General features: G+C 38.8%; 1 protein-coding gene across 2 annotated transcripts in view; it reads left to right on the top strand.

Moving 5' to 3' along the window:
* The window catches only part of chas (chascon), a 291,630-nt gene extending 287,430 nt beyond the window's left edge, over window positions 1-4,200 (top strand). For both annotated transcript variants that reach the window (XM_071590918.1, XM_071590917.1), the window contains one exon: window positions 1,910-4,200. In XM_071590918.1, the coding sequence (XP_071447019.1) occupies window positions 1,910-2,885 (976 nt within the window). In that variant the 3' untranslated portion in view covers window positions 2,886-4,200. The remainder of the gene's footprint in view (window positions 1-1,909) is intronic.
* The last annotated feature ends 18,691 nt before the right edge of the window (window positions 4,201-22,891 follow it).

Here is a 22,891-nt window from a genome sequence, read left to right as displayed (position 1 = left end):
ATGTATACTCAATCCCTGAACATTAAGCATTATTCGTCTGCTAATCTTTCTGTGAGGACCTTGCTTACATCACTTTTATTTTCACGCTGCCTCACGAAACTGGGTTGAAGTATGTTATTCACTGGCCTCCACAGATGACAATTTCTTTTTTAGTGCTACGCTAAAGAAATTCCGCCCTTTTTTGATGCACTCTTGGCGCGATTTGGTGGAACATCGCACGATTATTATCAGTAATTGATGTCAGACTTCTCGCAACACTACCGAGGCTTTAAAATAGGCTTTATAATTGAAATACCCGGAATTATGTGTTCAATGCCCGTTTTCTTTTCATCCCTCATCGGAAATCACTTTATCCCGTTGAGGTGTGAGTTCTAGATAAATTCCTTAAAAATCTTTTCTCGCATTTTGAGGGGAAAATATTGGTGTAATGTCAAATTGTTCTCCCTTTAGCTTTCCTCCGCATTCCCTCATACGCATTTGAGCCAGTTGCGAAATAATTTCCACCAATATAATAAATTTAGCGACGATTTAAACGACATAAATGGTGGATAAGAATTTCTTATTGGTGAATAACACCTTCGCAGTGAAATTATTTCTCAGTGACCTAACTTTCCTGTTGTGATCACTATATTTACGTCAACTCAGCGAGTTATGTAATCGTTTCAATTTTCTTTGCCCTGTTAAAGTGGCGTTCCTAAGCCATTTGCATCAATTTTACACATGAATAAAGATTCATAATATACCTTATGACTTGATTTTAAGTCAAAGTCGTTCAAGGGGTATGTAAATTTCTTTTCTTGAAAGTGAATATTTTGCGCTCATAAAAGATTCGTCCCGAGCGTCCCGACCATTCACTGCGCTGGATGTCATGTTTATATATAACCGTGATCTCAGAAGTGGTTCTCCAGGTTTATCAAAGGTAATCGACATTGGACCCCATTGTATTCTGTACTCTGTTTGGAAAAATAAGAATATCCAAAAAATTAAATTTCCAGAAATGTTAAAGAGAAATAATTTTTCATGGGTCAATTTTAAAATATCATTTTTTAACTACGTTTCAAGCACAATGTAGAAAAATTTGTCTGATTTAGTTATAAAATATCACTGCTATATTCTAAAGAAAGATATTATTAAAATGTAAGTTTCGTTAGGGAAAATAATTTGACGACGAATTTGCATGTACCATGCCTGGTGTTAAAGTATGGCTCAAATGATCTTGCAAAATTTCTTTTTACTCTAGCGTATTCGTTTATTAATTATTTTTTATTAAAAGGTTTTTTTTAATTCTAGCTGATGCAATTTTTGGTAATGAGTGTGAGTACGACAGCCTTGGGCGTTTTTTGTTCTCGAACAAACAAGTTGCTTCAAATGCGACGCCTTCTAATGTATTTCCGATGGCTAATATCTCACTCGACATAGTATAGAGATAAGGTCCCACCCCACATACTGCATTTAGTTATTTTTACGCACATTCAAAGTATTGAAAAATTTTATGCGCAGATTCAGGAACCAGGATTTTTAATTACTGTAGTTATTTTTTTCTTTCTTGACGTTTATTTGGCCACACATCAATGACATTTTAATCCTTGAAACTGTAAAAGCTCTAAAATTGAACCCATTTCCTTGAAATATTTGATTATGATAAACTCATGACAAGTTTACCAAAAAGGAAAACAAATTGAAAATATGCTTGCTTTTGTTGAAAAATGTGGGTCAAGCATTTGCGACTAAGCATAACTTTCATTGAAATAATAATATATTACATTTAAAAATGGTACATTTCTATGCATAAAATGAAATTTCTCACAAATTGAGATCAGCATAAATCAATATATAAGTATCACCCACCCTTAATTCCTTTCTGTTTTATCACGTTAACTCAACCTTCGCCTTTCCTTCTTTCTTCCAGGGCTACCCTTGGTAGACCTACTGGATCGGGCACCAACCACTCCAGTTCTTATCACAGCCACACGGAGACTACCAGGGCCCAGACCCTTCCGCGGAAGCTACGACATTCTCCACCACACCCCAATACCAACCATGTGTCGACCACCACTTCAACAGTCCGGAGGCAGCTGTACGCCGACTCGCCCAGTACGAACTCCTTCAGCAAGAACAAGGGCCTGCAAAGACACACAGGCAGCCTCATCAACGTCTCGATAGTCAACAACGTGACTCCCGGTGGAAACAACAACAGAGCCCCACCAGCTAAACCGGCCCGTACTTACCGCTCAAGCCTGTCGCGGAGCAAGAGCTTCAACGTCCACGGGAACCAGGACGACGAGGTCGACTCGTCGCTTCCGAGGCACAACAAGCTGATCAACGGCGACAATTGGGAAAGTCAAGCCAGTCGGTACAGGTCGAACCCGCAGCTGAGTCGAATACTCCACGAGGAATCACCCCTGAAAAGTCCCGGCATCATATCCAGCATAAACCGCAGCCAGAGGGATTTGCGAGACGCTGTCAGGGAGGAGAGCAACACGAGGTTCGCTGACATGATCCGGAAGGAGGAGGAGGGACACCTTAAGAGGAAGGAATGGACCCCGAAGAACTTCAAGGAGAGGAACGGCATCGTGAGCGGCGGACTGTCAGGCGACAAGAACGCTGGTGGGAGATCCGAGTCGGTTCGCATTACGACCGTCTCCGACGGACCGTCGGTGACCAGGACGGTCAGGAACTTTGAGAAGAGGTCGTCTGGGGACGGCGTCAACGGTGGTAGCGGTCGCTTGGAAACGACTTACGAGGCCACAACGACCGTCACGGAGAGCAGGACGAGGCCTACGTCCATCTGGAACAGGAACAGGAAATCGGTGCTTGGGCCAGGATTCAGCGAGTCCACAGGGAACGGAGGGGTGGTCATAGAGGTTCGAAACGGGAGGCTGTGATGGCTTTCACCGTCGGGTTTAAACGGGACGTAACCCTGTGCCAAACACTACAAGATATCCGACATTTGGGTGTGGAAAAAAGTATATGAATGAGCGGTCTTGTACTTACATGTAATATTTGTTATTGTTATCTGCCCACATTGTTAATATCTCTCGGACTAACACTTATAGTAATTTTAACCGAGTGTAACGCAAATAGAGGCCACTGAGTCAGACGCAAAGTGGTAGAATCTTAATCACCATATTCGGAAGTTCAATGCGATGTGTATATTCCCCGATCCAAACGTGGAATAGTAGATTTCAAAGTGTAAAACATTGCTATTCTGCTTGAAACGCCCAATGAGCGCGAAACATCCGATGAGGCAGCAGAACGGCGCAAATAGATATGTTTGATTTGACATTGGTGCACATTTGACGAAATTTAATGACACGCACATGTCAGTATCTCACGATGACTTGGAACTTTGGCATGTCGCTGGAGAGGAAATCTTCCGCGTTAAGCGCCCAGCCAAGAATCCATTCCTGGGATTCGCTGGTTATCACAATCCGTTTGACGGAAAAGTAAAGGGGGATTGGGGGAAACCAATACGCGTCATCGTGTTGTGTGCTATTTCTTCAATTACAATGGTATTTTTTTACCTGATTGCTGATAATACACTTGGTCTTCTTCCAAATCCTCCCTAATGTATCCATACGAGTAACAATTGTAATATTGTTTTCTTATAGAACTAACCTCATATCGGACGAACGATTGCTTGAATCACTTGACAAAGTCGTAGCTGCACAAAGCAATTGCTCCAAACCGAATTGAAATCAGTCTGGAGAGGCCATCGGAGCAAATAAAATATCTCTGATGTTTTTTTCCTCTTGTGACTAGAAGATGAATACCTGTATGAACTTACCTCCCTTTTGTTGAAAAATAAATTTTTGTGACGCGTGTGCTACAAGAGACAATCCGAATAAACATTTTCGATACTAGTTATCTTAGTGAAGAAGAAAATTTTATTGTCGCAAATTTTTATGTTTGTATCATGTTTCTCCATGGAGCTCGCAGAGGGCTCTCCGATTTCCGATTTAAAAGTTTGACAGAGAGATTTTTCACAGACTGAGACATGCCTGGATTTTATTTGTTAAATTCGGAAATCAGTTTCATACACCTATAACCCTATGTTTTAATTGATGTGAATCTCTCTGTCGTGTGTTCCGTATGTAAATATTGAATGCATTTTATTTGTGTAATATTCTAAGTCCACATAATTAATCATCTACAATGTACCAACCAATTAAAAAATAAATAAATTTTCCGTTCACTTGATTAATGTTTTTCTCTTTTTATTGCAGTGCACACACGTGACAAAGTTTTCTTTAGCTTGCTCGCTAACGTATTCTGAAACAAATATTAATTTGATTTGATTAAAGAGAGATTTTAAAAGATAGACATCAGATCATGTTAAGTTTCAAATTAATCAATGATCATTATGGTAACCTGACCAGTGTTCAGTAGATTGGTGGGATAGGCTACCTCTTAGGTCGCACATTCCAACTCCGTCTTCTGTATAAATAGCGTCTAGTGCAAATATGCATCAATTTATGCATTCATTCCATGTAGATACTTATTATTTTCATTGGTAACCGGCACATGCAGTTGAGTAACTTAAAAATTCAAGTAATTGAATGGCAAGCAAAGAAAAGGCAAATAATATTTTGTTAAATAAAATAGTAATCTAACTTCTACGTTAAATAGCGTGGTTCTTACGTTTGCTGCAGCTGTGGGCAAATTATTATTTTGGTAAAGAGTAATTTCGAGTGCAGCCTAACATTGGAAATTTTCTTTTGAGCTAATTAAAATAAAGTCCATTGTTACCATCATTTTACTCGTTTTTTAAATGGAATGTCATTAATCTCTCTCTCCCTTTGGTGACGATTATTTACCGTTCGTCATATTTCGTCCGCAGGACTAGTCCTGGGATTTCTGGAGGTAAGTCGGACGTGTTCATTGAAAAATAATTCAGGAAAATTTAGGAATAAAATTTGCAATGAATGTTTAACTATCCTCATAAATTCGTCAATGAAAAATTAAGATTATCATTTACGATATTCCTTCATAATTAAGGTGTTTCATGAAACTTAGGATAGTGCTCAGTAAAAATATTAATCCGTAATTATATCATATAAAAAATTGGTATACCTTAATGACGTAAGCCATCACGTTAGTTAGCTTCTCATAAAAGAATATAATCTGTGTTATTATTTATATAATAGAACTAATACTGTACTTTTAACTCATGCAGAGCCTATTTACTGTAAATGTTACAGCAATAATTTTAAAAACGATTGTTACTAGTGATGAAGGTAATACTTGGAAAGGCCTGGTTTGTGGTTAGGTTTATATCTAGGATGCGATTGCAATGTTCAGTTCAATAATATTTAAAACTTTTCAAAAATTTTGCCATAAAGATACTAGTCTAATGCGTACCGATACTGAAGGTAAAAATATTCCAAAATGGTATTATTGCTCGGGTCTCGGAAGTGTTTACTGTTCACTGAAGCTGCCTTTCTTAGAATTAAATTCTATTTTATAATCTTGAGGAGTTTTCTGAATTTAAAGAACGTAGAATAGCGAGAACGATCATTCATTCAATCTCCTGGAACGTCCGGAGCAATACTCAGCGCTCTTCTTTGTTGAGAATCGATAGCTTTCGAGGTGAACGGAAAGAAATGATCTTCCGTAAATTTTGCGGATAGTTTCAAATGTGACGTAAAGTTGAGGGAGTGGCAGTGGGAATCCACATATCTCATCTATCCAAAGTTCAGCGTTGACAGAATAAAGCTGGGACTGTGAACACCGACTAAAAGGTAGGCACCCATTTATCGTTCTTGTCGTCTCCATTTCTTATCACGTTTCCTGTCTGCCCGATTTCCGGCATGAAATTGAAAATTTTTTATCGGTTCAGCTATGAAAGGAACTGAAGGCATTTCAGTGAATATTGCGTGATAATTCTACCAATTCCAGCCGATTCTAAACTGAAATAAAACATTTGTGATTTACTAGGCGCCATTGCTTTCTAGAATTTAACTGGAGAACTTGCCACATTACTTACTAGAATTTAACCTTACTTGGAAAGTGGAGATGCACTTAGCATACGTGAAAATGCAAATACAACCTTATTCGATTGATTTTAAGGAATTTTGTTCAGTTCTCACGAGCACAATAAATAGTCACCACCAAAGACACAACTGAAGTTGTAATTAATCTTCAGAAGTAAATTATAAGACTAACACCGTATCGATGATGTTTTATTTTACTGTTTCCGTAAACCTTTGTAGCAAATGAATTAGTTTATGATGATTGTGTTAACATGAATTTGTAATTTTATAAACATTCTGATTGTTTCCTCAAATTACTTACACACTAAGCATTGTAACATTGTCTCCAAAACACATTTAGATGTCCCGCCATTAGTGCTTTTGCCAAATTGAAAGAGGGTTATCCGAATGATTAATCAAATCAGTGCAATGATTAAAGTTAGTAAAATATTTCTTTTACAAGTAAATCAGAATGCTTAGATATCTTTGCCGAAAATGAACACCAGATCTACACTGGTTACCTTGTGGTACGTGTGCATACAAAAACAAGTGTGGCTAAATCCAATTTGATCCTCAGGCACATGCATTTCATTTTAGGTTTTTCTGATAATTAGATTTTAGATGTGCTTAGTTTTTTCCAATTCTTTTCCTATCTTTGTTTACAGTTTTAAATGACCTCGGTTGGATCAGCAATCTGTCCATCGAACACAACAACCTTGGCTTGTCAGTTACTTTGAGCATTTTCATTAGTAGATGGACAAAGAATTTTCCTATTATTCTTCATCTCTAGAGCAACCCAACTACTCACAATATTGGCATCGTCCAGATTATAAAACGTTCTTTTTGGTTCCATTTAGATAAAAACAACGTGGGAATTGGAGGTGTAAGATCCCAAACAAAAATATCCGCTAATCAACATTTTTTTAAGGATAATCAACAGCAATTATTTCATAAATTCCGTTGCTCAGGTAAATAACCAAACTAAGATCACTGAAATGATGTTCGACGTGAAAAAATAGGCTAAGATAACGTTGAGTGGACGTAAATACAATGATGCACCCTTGTTCAAAATTTTCCATTTGTGAAATTTAATTATTTGTTAGGGTTCTTGCGACTGCGTTGCTCATTTTTTGCCATTAATAATAGGTAAGCAGTAGGGAGACAAAAAGATAAATCCATGATTTGCATCTAAACGTCTCGCGCCGCTGGATCAACAATTTTCCCTCCCAAACGATGCCAAGTGACTTTAACTCAAACCACGGTATGTCTGGCAACGTTTGGAATTAATTTCCCACAGAATAAATCTCTTGTGCCGGAGTTTGAATCCGAGCTCTTGGATTTAGGAACTAGTCAATAGCCTTGACACTAATAGGCCACATGGCTACGAGTACCTTATCTCATCTTACAAAACAACTCAATGAAGCTGGATGATTTTTAAGTATTTATCTACTCTTCAGAATTTAATCACGATTAATTGTCAAGCTATTACACTCTGGCTCTCCACTTTCTCTCCTCCCTATCAGACGAATGCGAAAGAGTCTAAATGAGTGTAAACGATAATCTCAAGTACTATATGTAATTACTGGGACGCTTGTGTAAATTTATCTCTGCGTAACGAGAAATCGATAATTTTATGAAATTCTCTGTTGCTACGAGGGTAACATTGCAACGAAGATGTGTAACCAACTGAAGAAATACCCGTAGTATCCTTTATTAATTAGCCCGCTTGTAGCCTCAGACACGTTGCATGAATCTTTCTTTTGCCTTTGTGATACCAATGTGCTGGAATTAGGAGCACTATTTCTAAATTGGTTCGTCATTTCATCTAGACTTTGGCTCTTTAATCGAACAACACTAGCATAATTTCCCCTAATATTTCGAATTGGGGCAATCCTAGTGTGTCAGCGGAGGAAGCAGTCGAATTTTATAGGTGAACTTATAAATCTGCACTGAATTCACTCCCACAAAATTACACACTCTTACACCCTTGTTATCCATGGATTGTGGTAACAGACTTAGTGTTGATCTTGACTCTCGTTTTAATGCAAGGTTAACCAAGGCGACCATGCTATTGTGGTATCAAATTAAATTTTCATTTTGAAACAAGTGCTTATTATCTGAATCCTCCATCGGTAGAAACATCCAGTACAATTTCAATTGGATTCTTTTCTAATAAAATTCAGTCTCATCAAATTAATATCTAAATATCAATGGAAGAATGGCAATTTTTTTCGTTTTTATTTCTTGGACAAACTTCGTTTGAATATTTTCCAGGAAATGAGAGAAAGGTAATGAGTATTTTTGGAATACATGAGCTAATGCAAAAAGTAGTAGATCAGAGTATTTGAACAGGGAAAATATTACACCATCGCATATTTTCCTTCGCTTCTTTGCATAAACAATGTGATGGACTGAGGAGTCGAGAGGTCCCCAATAAGCGAAGAGTCTCGGATTTATGGTGATGCCTCCAGACACTTTCAGCTAAATGCAAGAGAAATGCTTTTAAAATTCAAATAACATAAGTTTTAAACAATTGGAATTAATTACTACTCTCGGAAATTTTCACGCGAAAAAAGTAAATTTTAGGATTAAATAACATTAAGATAATTTGAAAAATTGTTTTTGCCGAGAAAACAATAGGCTATTCTATGCTCAGTGACCGGAAATATTTCAGGAATCTACCCAATAATCTAGCCCTGTTAATCTACCCATTCATTCGATTGGAATGCAAAGATAGCACGTATTTTGTTGGAGCCGGGTCACTAAATGTTCTCTTGAAAATTTCCAGGTCTGGCGCCAGACTCGGGAAAATAACCCCTCGTCGAGACCAATAAAGAATGCGATATCTGAAATGGTCTGGAGGATATCTTTTCTCTGTTTAATCTTATCAAGAAAGAAATATTTTGACGGTGTTTAATCTTAAACTGGTTTTTATAACTAAATATATGGCATTTTCAGAGCGCAGTAACTTAAGTAAATACATGAGGCAAAGTGAGGGGATTTTAAAATTATTTTCGTACCAAAAAGGTATTTCCAACTTACACTTCGCAAAAACTGTGTCATCTTCCAAACGATAAATATGTAATTGGAGGGAGAATATTTAATAAGGTGGCGTCACGATATTTAACCTAGGTTAGTGTACTGAGAACAACCATATTATGAGTAGCTATTAAAGTATTAGTGTTTATTGGAATTCTTGGAAAACAATTTCGATTCGAGTCATACATTTTGAATTCTGGCATGTGGAGATATGAATTTATCCCGAAACTACTTTCAAAACAGACTACTACATTTTTATCGGGTAATAACTCTTGGTTATTATTATCAATTCTATACTATATGCAACACGCTTTGCAATAAATTTAAATAATCAACTGACAAAGATCATGGACATATCCTGGGTGAATGAAAACTCACCTATACGTGGTTTGAACTCTTGACACACGGAAATTTTCCATTTCACTAACAAGGTCGGAAAAATATGGCAGGAGTTTATAAAACTTCATTTTTAATGCACTCAACCAGATTTGAGTGTAAAATAGCGTTGTAAGAATTTCATCATCATTCATTTATTGTGCAAAACAGATATTCCATGCCTAGGAACTAGACCTAAAACTAGACCTTGTTCTAAAAAATTCCATAAATTTCTTTCGATGATTCCTCTGACTAGTAAATTTCACGGTCAAGAATTTTAAACCAGTGAAACGTGTCATGCATACTATAATAAGTGCCTCATGCAATCGAGGGAGGATCCATATGGTCTTGAAAACCACTGTCTTTAATTGATTGGTTCATCCGTAGAATAAGAGCTGCGAAACCGAACTCTTTGAAACCCATTTCTATAAACTCAACCATTTGTGTTATTAATTATTTATTTAGTTGATTATGGACCTTTGGTTCATTTACTCATTTGGTACTTTTAATTCCTGAAATTCTGCATCCTTGCGATCAACTTTTCCTTTACAGGGAATCCTTTCCTGCATTTCACATTTTGAACCATTATGCACGGAGGTATGTACCCTCCAACTTGCGAGGTCGGAAAAATAAGAGAGGAGTTAAGAAAACTTTATTGCAATAACACTTACTATATTTGAGCATAAAATAATACCATAAAAGTTTCATGGTCAGGTCAAAACATTTTGCCATCACTCGCCACATGGGTTTGGCTAGAAATTCCGCAATACGAAACCAAATACGCAAACCAATGTTCATTTAAGTAAATAGGCGCTCTACCCTTTTATAATTAAAATATATCCAAAATAGGAAAGGAGAGTTTTAAATTGCGTTAAATTTATCTGGCTTTCATCCCAGAGACTCAGGAGTAATGGAAACAGAGCAATCATTGGAGAATGAGTCTATCTATAACGAGTCAGTAACCGACTGATAGGAATCCACCCACAATAGAGCAAATTCCGTTATCCAATAAAAAATATGTGTGCACAGCAATTATATGTTACTGGAAAAGAAAGACCTGTTATTCAGACCCATTTGATAAGCGAGCTGAGACTTATGAACTCGAAATTGTGACGAAATTGTGCGAAGTCTTATCTTCGTATCCAACGTTTCCAGCGTGTTATGTGGGCTATTTAAGCTCCTTCCAAACGTCTTGGAGATCAGTCAGGACTGGACAGCCCAACAAAAGCTAGCCGCTGAGGTTAAGACACGTGGAGAGGGAAAGAAAAGGTAGTTGGGAAAAGATGGTCACCTTGCCTTCAAGAATGCCCCGTCAGAAGACGCTGATTTTTGCCGTGCTTCTGGTCGTGTCCCTCATTCCGGCATCCCATCAGAGACCGTCCAAGGAGGCTCGGCCGTGCGGAACGTCGCTCGACTGCGGACCGAAACGGTGGACAGAGGGAAGGGCCGGAGCAGATACAAGTCCTATCCTAGCGGCCCTGAGCAAGGCCGCCGCCAGCAGCAGATCCACCGCGGTGATCCCTTCCACAGCGACCCCAAGGGGCGGAGGTGAGTCCGAGGGGGGCGCCGCCCGGAAGAGGGTGAGGAGAGGCATCGGTGCCATGGATCACCAGCTCTTCTACATCGTCGGGGTCCCCGTTCTCCGGTGCCCCGGGGGGCAGCGGATGGGCCACGGGAATACTTGCCGGGATGTGGAATAGTCACGGAAGAGATCCTCCAGGCGCATGGTGCTGGGGACGGCGTCCCGCAGAGATATGGTGTTCAATATTAACAGCGAGGAAGGTCGACTGCCGGCGGAGTTTTTCAAACCTCTGAGGAGAAAAGGAGTTGCGTTCGAGGTTAACTTCGAAAAAGAAAACTAGGAAATGTGTTTACCTCGCACAAGTACTTAGGCGTACGGGGTACAGATTTGGCAGCAAGTGTAAATTGAATTGCTTGTGGCGAGGTAATAAATCGATTTCTGCCAAAGAGGGAATGTATTCCTATTTACGCATCGATCTACTCGGAGGTCGCGTGTTAACGATCTCTGATATTTTGGGCATCATGGACGCTTTTAATGACTGTAATAAAGGAAAAAATTGTTGATGAACGGTGGATTCCAAAGAAAAAGAATCTCATTATTGCTGGTTAGAAAAACAAAAGAGTCAAAATGGGCACATTTTCGCTTCTCTTCCTTTTGTAAACGTCGTCTATAAGGCGGTGAATTAAACCGATGGTCCGTGAAGGAAACGTGTGATTCCTGTAAAATTCTGAATAATTCCACAGTGCATTATAATAATTATTTGATATTGAAATTAATTTTATCATTTTTTATTTTTCTTAGCTGGAACATGTATCTTAGAAATAGTCCTATCGTGTAATTAACACTGTTATAACTCAAAAATAACAACTATGTCACGGAAAATGCTCATAGCTAACTCTATATTAGCTACTAAAAAATAAATGTATATTCCTTAGGCTGTGATATCCATGTTGATATGACATTTTAAAAGACGCAAGAAGAAAAGAAAGTATTTCTATTTATTGTTAATTTAACACTATTTATCATCCAAGATGTATTTATGACAACGATGAACTTATTCATGTAAATTGAATTTAATGGAGATATAAATAACCACTAAAGTAAAATATTGGGAGTAATTTGTTTTATTTAATCCATATTCCCATCCTACAAACCTTGATTGCATCTGTGTCAAAGGAATTAGAAAAAAAACGGCGAGAACAAGTCCAGCATTCATGACACTCTTAAGGACAAAATGCTAGGGATCAGCAAACAGCCATATCGTATTCATGAAGTTTTCTCGGGTCTTCCACCGGGTCAGGGGTTCCATGTTAGCCGACGTTTCGATGCCCGACTCGTGCATCGTCCTCATGGTATATAAACATACATATGTATACATATATATATATATATATATATATATATATATATATATATATATATGTGTGTGTGTGTGTGTGTGTGTGTTTATAAACATATATATACATATACATGTGTATATGTATATATACAAAGAATTTTATTCATCCCCAGATGATGTGCATTTCCAGTGACCAAGTGTCTCATGAGTTCCTTTCAGTAAGTCCTCTAAAGCAGCTTTTTAGAAATCCCATTCTTAACCGACCAATTTTCCAAATCGGTCGTCAGTCTTCACAAACCGTTACGCATTCGATAAGCATAATAAAACGCCATCTGATCGGGAGATTACACATGAATGTAAATTTCATTCGGAGGCAGGCCAAAGGCATCGGATTTGAAATAGCATCTCAACGAGGGAGAAGGAATCCCTTTTTGTGACGTAGCATGGTGTTTGTGCTTGGAATATCAAAATCTTATCTGTGACAGGTCTTTCATAGTTTAAACGATAGGACGAGGATTGTTTCCACCATTTTTGACGCCAAAGAAATGGATTTGCAATTTCAGGGAAAAATGTGTGATCCGTTACTCTTAGAATCCTATCTAGGTATTGGCGGCGAAACGTTTCAGAAATATTTCATACGAGAGAGAGAGTATATAGTAACAAACTTATCTTTTGATTCCTTCCATATACATCCGACTGATAAGATAAGAACTTTTCAACATTTGTTGCGTAGGGTACTTATTTCCAGTGAGATAGTAACTACGTCAACATAATTGGAGTCATGGGTATTTTTTGTTATCTAAATCTACATAATAACCCACAAGCCACCACATGGGCGTGTGGCGGGGGACATAAGGTCACCAGTCACACATCCACGATCATTACATCTGCGCATACATATTAGCTCAAGCATGCAACCAGGCAAAGCCATTCGCCATGCTAGAATCTAATTACTTGGAAAATATCAAGTAAAAGGACAATATTCAAAGCTTACGTGAACAATTTTATAAAAATGGGTCTATTTAATATGCATGCATGATAACGACAAAATATAGGCACTCCCAATATTAATTATCCTCCTCGTGCCTGCAATCATAAGAATTTTGGTCACTGACTGTCCGAGGAAAAAAATAAATTTTATATCCATCCGTTCAACTGTCTATCTCTCCGATTTAACGTACGTGATCTGACCTACCATAGAACAAACAAGTCGTGGCCTGTAATATGTCTTTACCATCCTCGGATAGGTGACTTATGGATGCATTAAAAATGCGAGATATGGTGGTGCTACAGCTCGATTATTCGTTAAAGAGATAAAAGACACCACACCTACATAATACCCTGCAAGTCTGCAAGGCTTGCAAGGTCCAAACGACGTATATACAGCACACGAGCAGTTAAAGTCACGTCACATGCACTCGACTTACATAATTACAAAAACAATTCTCATATGCAAATAAGTATGACCACTTATCGAATTCAAGAGGAGTGCTCCACCATTTTTTGTAAAATCATGCAACTAAAGTGATATGCTAATTATTAAATTTGGCTTCAACTACCACAGTTGTTCGCCATGTACACACACATGAGCTGTCTGTTGCAAGAGTTGTAGGACTGTTTCGATTTAAAATAATTTATTTCCAGGATTGATGCATTCTCTCAAAGTGCGAGGTGAGGTGGAAATATAGCGGAGATTACACTGGAGTGGTAGTTATACTAGGTCTGTCCCAAAAGTAGCAGACCTGAGTCGATCAAAAAAATGTAATGTGAAATATCTAGGGCGAATGCCAAGAGGAAATTTCGGAGAGCGTCAAAGGAATTCAAAAGGAATTTGCTATCGGAAAATTTGAAAGAGAATCCAAAAGAATTTTGGCCATGCGTCAAAGAAGATCAGGGAAATAAGTCAACTATTAATTCACTCAAAAATGATAAGGGCGAAAGAGTAACCAGCAGTTTGGAAAAGGCTAACTTATTATATTCCTTCTTTTAATGCGTCTTCATCAATATCTCACCGAATGTCTCCGATAGCTTATCAAATCGTGCCGGTCAACCGATTTCCAAAATTTAAATCTCATATAGAACGGTATAGAACGTTTGCTGAAAAATATTAAGCCTAATAAATCCCCCGGGCTCGATGAAATACCCGCTCGTATATTTAAGGATCTCGCTTCGGAAATTGCGCCGTATCTAGAAATAATATTTAAGGAGTCGCTGGTAGATCACAAGGTTCCCAGAGATTGGAAAACGGCTAACGTAATACCATTTAACATTTAATAATATTTAATATTTACAATACTTTATGGTTGAGAAGGGGAAAGGAGGGAGATGTCCCTGGGGGATAGATTCTCCTTAGGGCCGTTGTCTCGGAGGAAAGCGATTATTTCTTCTTAGAATGCAGGGTTAGGATCAGCAGGAATATGTTTATAGGAAGAAGTGTCAGAGAATAATCTGCTGGATTCTTGTTGGTAGCCTGCTGTGTTTAGGACTACCACTGTCGAACTTTTGTCGGCGGAAGTGATCACTGAGTTGGGATTTTGTGTGAGTTTTTTTTAACCCAGCTACTTCTGCAGGGGAGAGGTTAGGTCTCGGACTCGTGTATATACACGAGGTCTGTAAATTAAGTAATGAGACTGATTTTTAAAAATTTATATCATTAAAATAGAATTAAAATTTCATATTGTCACCCTCAAAATAACTTCCTTATGAAGCCACACAGCGCTGGACTGGAATAGCCTTCAGCTCATCGGTTGCAGCCGTTTGAATGTTATAGACTGTGCCAAAATGAGTTCCCTTGAGGTGATTTTTCAACTTCGGGAAGAGAGAAGAGTCACAATGACTCAAGTTTTAGACGATTGGGACAAAGTCCTTGGGAATGGATTTGAGAGAATATATGCCTGAGAGGTAGGAGGTAGAAATGAAAAGAGGGTGAGGGTTTTTGGTGGAGGAAGGTTTGGATGTGTGGAAGTTTTTACGGAGTATTTATAGAGGAGGGATGCCGGTTATTTACGATGAAGGAGAAAGTGGAGGAGATTATTGAGAAATAAAATGAGGGAAATAATGTAATTACAAATTCGGTGACCGACAATAGAAAGGGAGTGTGAGAGTAAACGTTTGGTTTGGGATAGCAACTGCTGTGATGAAACTCCTGATGCTTGTTGTTAAGTATGATAAGGACGGAAGCGTGAAATTTATTATTATTGCAGGACGTCAATTATTATTATTATTAGGAAATCTACCAGGTAAGATCGGTTTTTGGATGGACACAGCTACTAAATAAAACATTTTGTGACTCCGAACAAAATACAAAATCCATCATCCTATTCTATATCAGGTCCCTCTTCATCTCTGAGTACTTTCTTCCTCCCTTCATCCCGTCCAACATCCCTATCCTGTTCCTTCCCTTTCCTCGTTTGCCTAACATTCTCCCCTCAATTGCAGTCTTCAACATCCCGCTGCCGGACAATACCCCCTTCATCCACTTTTCCTGCCTCCATAGGATTTCTCCCAACAAACCCTTCTCTTCGCCCACCATACCAAGTACATCCTCGTTTGTTTTCTTCTCTGTCCATTTCACCTTCTCCATTCTTCTCCACACACACATTTCAAAAGCATCCAGTCTACGTCTATCCTCCTGCTTCAATGACCACGTCAATATCAAGGAAAATTATTCTAGAGGAGGAATCAGCGATGGCGAAGGAGACAGAGGAGAGGTCGTTGAGGGCAGAACCGAGAAAGTTAACGGCTCCGGTGCAACACGACCAGAGGAGGAAAATGCTGCCATTGAATCGGAGTCAAGTGAGTTGTTTAATAGGGATAGATAAATGGAGAGGAATATTTTTCAAGGTTATAATTTTTTTAAGGTTTTGATCGACAAACTCGAAGATTCCTTCGGTCGGAAAATTTTGGGAAGAGAAATTATGCCGGTCAGGAGACCATTTTAACGACTTAATTGTTGAATTTTTGTGAACTTTGGGACGAGTATAAAATCGAGGGTTACTCCTCAGATGAGATTGGGAAATAAGATGTCCGTGGGGGACAAGTTTTCTAGGCGGGTCGCGGTCTTTGAGAAACCACCTGTAACTCGTTATTTTATGTTGGGGTATAATCATTATGAATGAGTTTGTACTATATATAGCAGATCGGTCAGATTCCTTCATTAATATAATCAGAGGTGATGAGAGCTGCTATATTGGAGACTTCACCTGCGGGGATAACAGTAATATTGAGTTTATTTTACTGCAGTAACTTCGACAGCAGAAAGGTTAAGCATGAGGTTTGATGATTGAGACTGGAAAATTCGGAAATAAATGGATTTATAAACATTTTATTATAATGATTCATGGAAAGAATTTTGAGTTCATGGGAGGATTGAGGTCGTATTTTAAGCAGAGTATTTTGACTTCTTAAGCAGGGTATTTGGTTTGAAGTAGCTGGGGTAGGAGTTGAGAATTCCAAAATATTTTCTACTACAGGTTTTATCAAATTGTAGAACGACATCGGTGAGAGCACTCAAGTGTTTAACTTTGGTGGTTAAGAAGAGGAGGGGACTTACATTTAGGAGAGCAATTCCTTAGAAGATTAAGGAAGTGGAAGGAATGGAATTGGCTTTCCGCCCTGCCCCCACACTACGAGTATCTATGTACACACACCCCTCCACGCGTTAGCCTTCCAGCAATAACTTTTTCTCGGTAATATTATTCGTCACATAAACGTCACTTACTACTCTTAAAGTATAAACTTTGACAGTAGGAAAATTACGTTAGTGCATTTCCTTGTTAACATAATTTCCGACTTTGTCCCATATCTCCTTTCCAAAGTAAATGAAATAGTGAAATCAGTTTTCCTTTTCCTCAAACTTCGCGCCATAAAATCCTTAAGAAAGCTCTCCTCCATATTAATGTCTCACTTGAGCCAAGATCTCCTCTTAACTCTTTGGTTAATCCCACCCATTCCGTCTCTTCGAGTAGAGAAAGATATTATGCGCGGGGTATTTGCGAATTTTCCTCCTCAAGTCACGTGGCACTATATCCCTGACATCGTTTCCTTTTCCTCCCTCGACGACTCTTTTCTATCTCCTTCACATCCACTATAGAATGACTTTCCTTGATATTGACATATCCTTAAAATGATAATGGATTTCATGCTTATGTTCTCATCATGCACCCCAACAAGCAGCAGTACATTCATCACAGCAGCTTTCCATCCCTCCCACACCATACGTTCACTTTTTCTATTCCATTACCACTGAATTTGCAATCATCCTAGTTGTCTCAATAAAATTTTTAATAAAAACCAACACTTTTTCTAACAGGGAAGATACCCTAAGCCCCTCCTGCATTGCAAACAAAAACAATCTTACATATTTCCTATCACTCTCTTTCAATCTACACCACCTATTACTTTCCTTCTTTCAAATATGTTTATTTAAATACCTTTTTCCTGTTCTTAGAAACGCTAACAGTTATACCAGCATTTCCCTACATGTCTCTTAGTTACTTATTTGACTTTCAACCAAGTCAAATTTACCTCTCTAAATCTTTACTCCGCTCCAAAATTCACATCTTCTAATAAGATTGGTCATATGCCCCTACCTGACTCACTCCTTTCTCCAACCCACTCGCCAACTCTCGACAATCAATTCGCTTCTTCTCATAAAATAAGGAACACAATGCATTCGTCCATTGAATTTTACTCGGCTGCAAGTAGATTCAACGCTTCAGTGCCACCTCTGATGTGTTGAACCTAGTGGTACCTGAATAAAATTCAGTGAACGAAAAGTGCGTTCCTTATTTCATGAGCATGAATTTGAACATAGTTGAGTCTGAAACCATCGAGTCTCCTTCTCCTGTTGCACTCCCCATCAATGTTTTGAAATTTTAGAATATAATCTCCGTTCATTTTCATAAATGCCTAAGCTTCGGTGCACCACCACAAGATGAGAGTTGAGGTAATGAAGCAGAGTATTTTGAGGAATCTGATCCTGCTGTCATGGAGGATATGTAAACGGATAGAGAGATTTTAACAATTGATGTTAAAGATGGAGTTAAAGGAAGTGATCCGAGATTTGAAGTATGAATAGGATAAAGTTAAACTTTTAGAGTTTCTAATGAGAGAGAATTAAGGAGGATTTCAGCAAAGTTCATCCAGGAAAAGAAATCAGATTCTAGCTTACCATTATTCCGGGCTCTGTTTTTGGAACAATATTGATGAATTCTTCAGCCACGTATCTCCGGAGATTTTTGGCCATAAATTTTGGAAGAAAAAAATATTCAATACATATGGATGAAAGAATGATATGAATATTCCTGAATGAATATTCCAGTATTTCTGAGTACCATAAAATATAAAAGTTACAACTTAAAAGTTTATTGGGATTTGCAAGGGATTAAATTGCTTATGACAATGTAGCGACGATCCATGAAATATTGCTTTTTGAATTGGATAGTCGACGAAATTCCAAGAATTATGTGGAATCGGAATGCCCTTTTAGGAGATCTTATGAATTTGGAACTTCAAGTATCGATATACGTATTCGATGTTTTCAGGCTTAACTTTGTGGAAATCCATCACTGAAGTAAAAAAATACCAATGTAAATTTCTTAAATTTTAGGTACCTGAGGGTGACGCCGATGCGTCGAAACTAGTTGTGCCGAATAAAAAATCTAGTGGAAAGATTCATTGGTATTTTTTACTTCACTGATCGAGTACCGTCAATGACCAACTGATTAGTCAACGAATCATGCCTTTTCCCCGCCCGACATAAAGCTTGGTCTTCTGAAGCATTTCGTGAGGATACTATCCGAGAGAAAGTCAAAAGACTTTGAGAATACCTAGGAAGCGCTTTCAAAGAACACTCGAGCCAAGTTGGAAGAATGCATAGGTCCGGAGATACAGGAACTACTGCGGTGAAATGAGATTGACGGCACACAATGACTGCGAGCTGTAGGCCTGAACACTTTTGCTTTGTTTCTATGAAAATTTCCGAGAAGACAGAAGATGCATTTACATTTTCAATGAAGAGTGAAAAGTTTTCGATGGTTTCTGGCTCAACTTTGTGGAAGTTCATACTCATTTTATGAAAAGTGAAAAGCCTTTCCAAATTCTATGCGTCATTGGGATGTATGACGTAACTTAAGTTACATTTTCTCTAATCAGATCTGGATGTTTTTACAGATAATATCGGTGCAACATCCGGCAAACAAATAGAATGCTTTAATCAAAGCAGCACACCATAGTAAATAAATATCATGTTCTCTGAAACTAATCAATCTTGTAGATCACTGCGGGAGGTTATAGCATAGAGACAAACCTGCGTCTAAGCAGTAAACGGTAGGTGGACAAAATCGCGAGCGTTCAATATTGTTATCTTGCCATTCTTGATTTAATATTTTGATTTTAACGTGCCACATCCTGTTTGTTTTCACATAGAGATAATATTGTAAACTGGGGAATTTAATCATAAGAGCCAATTTTTCCCTGTCAATCGTTTGCCTTTTTCTTACAAAATACCTTTTCTGTGGAAAAATAAAATTTGAGAAATGTGTCGTAGTGTTCATCAAATGCATATGGACTTTTCCCATGAACGATAAGGGATCAGAATTACGTTTATTTAACCGCGTATTCGAGGGGAAAGGTATTATGTGTCAAAAGTACTCGTAGTCTGGTGTGTAATTACCCTGGTGGTGGCTTGCAGGGTACTATGTAATGTCATGTAATGTATGTAATGTAATGCAAATCGGGTTCGGGCAATCGGGTTCGTTGAGTGGTTGGTTTGACCAATTCCAGACTAGTTTCTCGGAAAGGAGTGGGGAGGGGGGACGGGAACATTCGCTCGTTACAAAGTGTCCAGTTGGGGTTGGCTGAGTGACTGACTCCTTACCTCCATTTGCTCGAGAGCGTCCATTTTTAATCCTTTTGGGAGTATATGTAACATTTCTGGGACAAAGTCACTGCTGTGGTCGAATTCTAGTAGGTGCTTAGCAAAGAGAGAATTGTTATTCAATTGTTCCCGGCTCAACTTTGTGGAAGTTCATGTTCATTAAATGAAGAACACAATGTATATTTCAGAGCAGCACACCATAGTAAATAAATAATACCATGCTCTCTGAAATGAATATACATTGCGTATATTCATTGGAAATATACATTGCGTTCTTCATTTAATGGAGAGAGCTGGTATTCTTATTTTTGTGACACCTTGCGTGTTCCTTGATTCGTAACTTGACATTCCTCCCTGTCAGACCAACATAAACGGTGTTGGAAATCTCGCACTAGAAGTTTGGAGAGGGCGAGGGGGTGTGTAAAAGTCTGCTTTGAGTGAGGTAGGTAGGCAGTTGTAAATCCTATATGATATATCTCCCATAAATGTGATTAAGTACCACCTAAAATCGTTAGATACTGCGGACTGTGCGGAGGAAATACCATTTATGGCCATTGATTTTTGTTTTTTTCCGAAGTAATTTATCAACTAGCTTAGGGTTGTTGCCATTGTTGGTAGCTATACGAGGTGTGATCAAAAAAGACCGGACTGAATACGAGGCATGTGGTAATAGCCTCGTACATGAGCAACTCCACACATTCTCCTTTATTCTCCCAGCTTAAATGTTTGACTTTGCTCAGGCTATAACAGATATATCATTATAACATATTTTCTTTTTTTACTACGGTTGTGAGTCAGGATGCTTACTTTTGGCATAAAATTTTAAAGGATCGAAAAACACGAGACAGCATCATCATTCGTCGGAAAAATTCATTTGGGTCATGCACCACCGGAGGATCCCTTAAGGTGTCCAAAAAACTATGATTGCCCAATAGATCAACTGCAACTCTCCAAAATCCCATCTTCCAACCCCATACCTGGGACCAATGTGTCACATGGGGGGTATCAGACGGAGATTTAAACAGGGCCGAGTCAAGAGAAAGCCGGAGTTTATTGCGGACATGTGTACATTGCACTCAAATTTGGGTTGAGCCTCGGGTAAGTGGTCCGGAACGGGATGAGAACTCCAAGTTGCGTCTCCGAGGAAGCGGTGGGCAACGCATTGCAGCCGGGCCGAAGCCAGCCAGCTGTTGGCGGGTGAACACCTTCGGACAAACGGCATACTGTCCCCGAGCCCAAGTTAAAGTTGAAAGATATTCATTCCAAGATCGTAATTGCATGCATAATAATAACAATAATATATATTGCATACCAAAGCAATGTGAACCGTGGTCCACTTTTTGGGAAAAATTCCACTCCGAGGGAGGTAATAAAGCGTAGATAGTGGAAAGGTGCAGCGGTGGCGGAATACCTAATCATTATTTCCGTAGGGAGAGGCATTGGCCTGACATTCGCCCATGGGCGGTGGGAAGTCCGTAAAACCTCTGTCAGGTCGCCGGAAGCAAAGGAAGAAGAAATAAATAAGAGAAAAGAAAGAAACTACAAAACAGTGAGAGTAAAATGCTTAACATTGGTCAAGTAGACTACGGAACAAAAAAATGGAATATTAAAACATATTCGTACCCTTTTAACAGTTAATAAGTACATTGGAATCAGTGGTAGTCACTGGCTAAAAGTCGTAGCACTTGATGTGGGAGCACTGAATGCACTGGAGTAAAGGTAGAACTCTGGGAGTACAAATGGAATCGTTAATCTTGTGTTGCTGGGTGACGCTCACCCTGGCTGACTACTGCAGGCCATCTTACGTTGCTGACCGCCCATGCTTTCAGGAAGGCAGTGAGCAGCCCCGTGTTGTGGTTAGCCAACACGGAAGCCGTCCTGCTTCGGAGCATGCACAACCTGTGGAGGAGAGGACCCTTGTTACAGCCAAATAAATTTCCGCTCGGAGGGTGTCGGGCGGGAGGATGAACAGTCGCCTAAGTACACTGCGTTCCAGAGGCGCGAATGGATTGATGAGAAGTCGATACGAGAGGGCAGCGACCGCAGCATACTCCATATACCAGCTCGCGAGGGATTAGATCGTCAACTGCATCGACCGCGAAACTTGGCTCCTAAAAATGAGGTGATTTTCCAGGGTTAAAAATACATTGTTAAATATCGTTCCTATGTGCAAATCTTTTGCCTAAATGAAATAAAGAAGAAATGTCTCCACATATAAAAAATTATAATATTTAAGTTATTATAAAATTATCTCTGGAATACATTTGCAAAGAAGTGGAACTTATCCAATGGCATTATACATGTCCATCTTCACACTCCCGCGGACTTTTATACTCCCAATATGCTCGATTTATGGAAGACATAACGAAGTATCTCAAATCGTGACGCACGGTAGGGGAGAGGGGGTTGCGGTGAGGGAGTGAAACCATATGTGTCCAATACCTTAAAAATTCTCTTTCAACGCATTGATTCGGGGGCAATCCCAAAATTGAGATTTCCATTATTTTAGAAACAAAAAAAAAAGTTTGTTTTCTATAATTCATAAAAAAATTTAAAGCTTGAACTTAATTCTACATTTCTACATACTTGGCATATCTATCAATTCATATCTGTTGGTGCTGGGGCAGTTTTTGTATGCCCATCTCGCCGCCATGTCGTTGAGGAATCGTTGGGTCTCATCTTTCACCTTTCGATATAGTGCCTTCCGACCAAATTTTCTTTCAAATTAGGAAATGAGTGGAAGCCGCTGGGTGCAAAGTCAGGAC

The sequence above is a fragment of the Hetaerina americana genome, unplaced genomic scaffold, assembly GCF_022747635.1.
Source record: "Hetaerina americana unplaced genomic scaffold, ioHetAmer1.1.p SCAF_4, whole genome shotgun sequence".
In the NCBI taxonomy this organism is placed as follows: Eukaryota; Metazoa; Arthropoda; class Insecta; order Odonata; family Calopterygidae; genus Hetaerina; species Hetaerina americana.
This window is presented reverse-complemented; position numbering and strand designations above follow the sequence as displayed.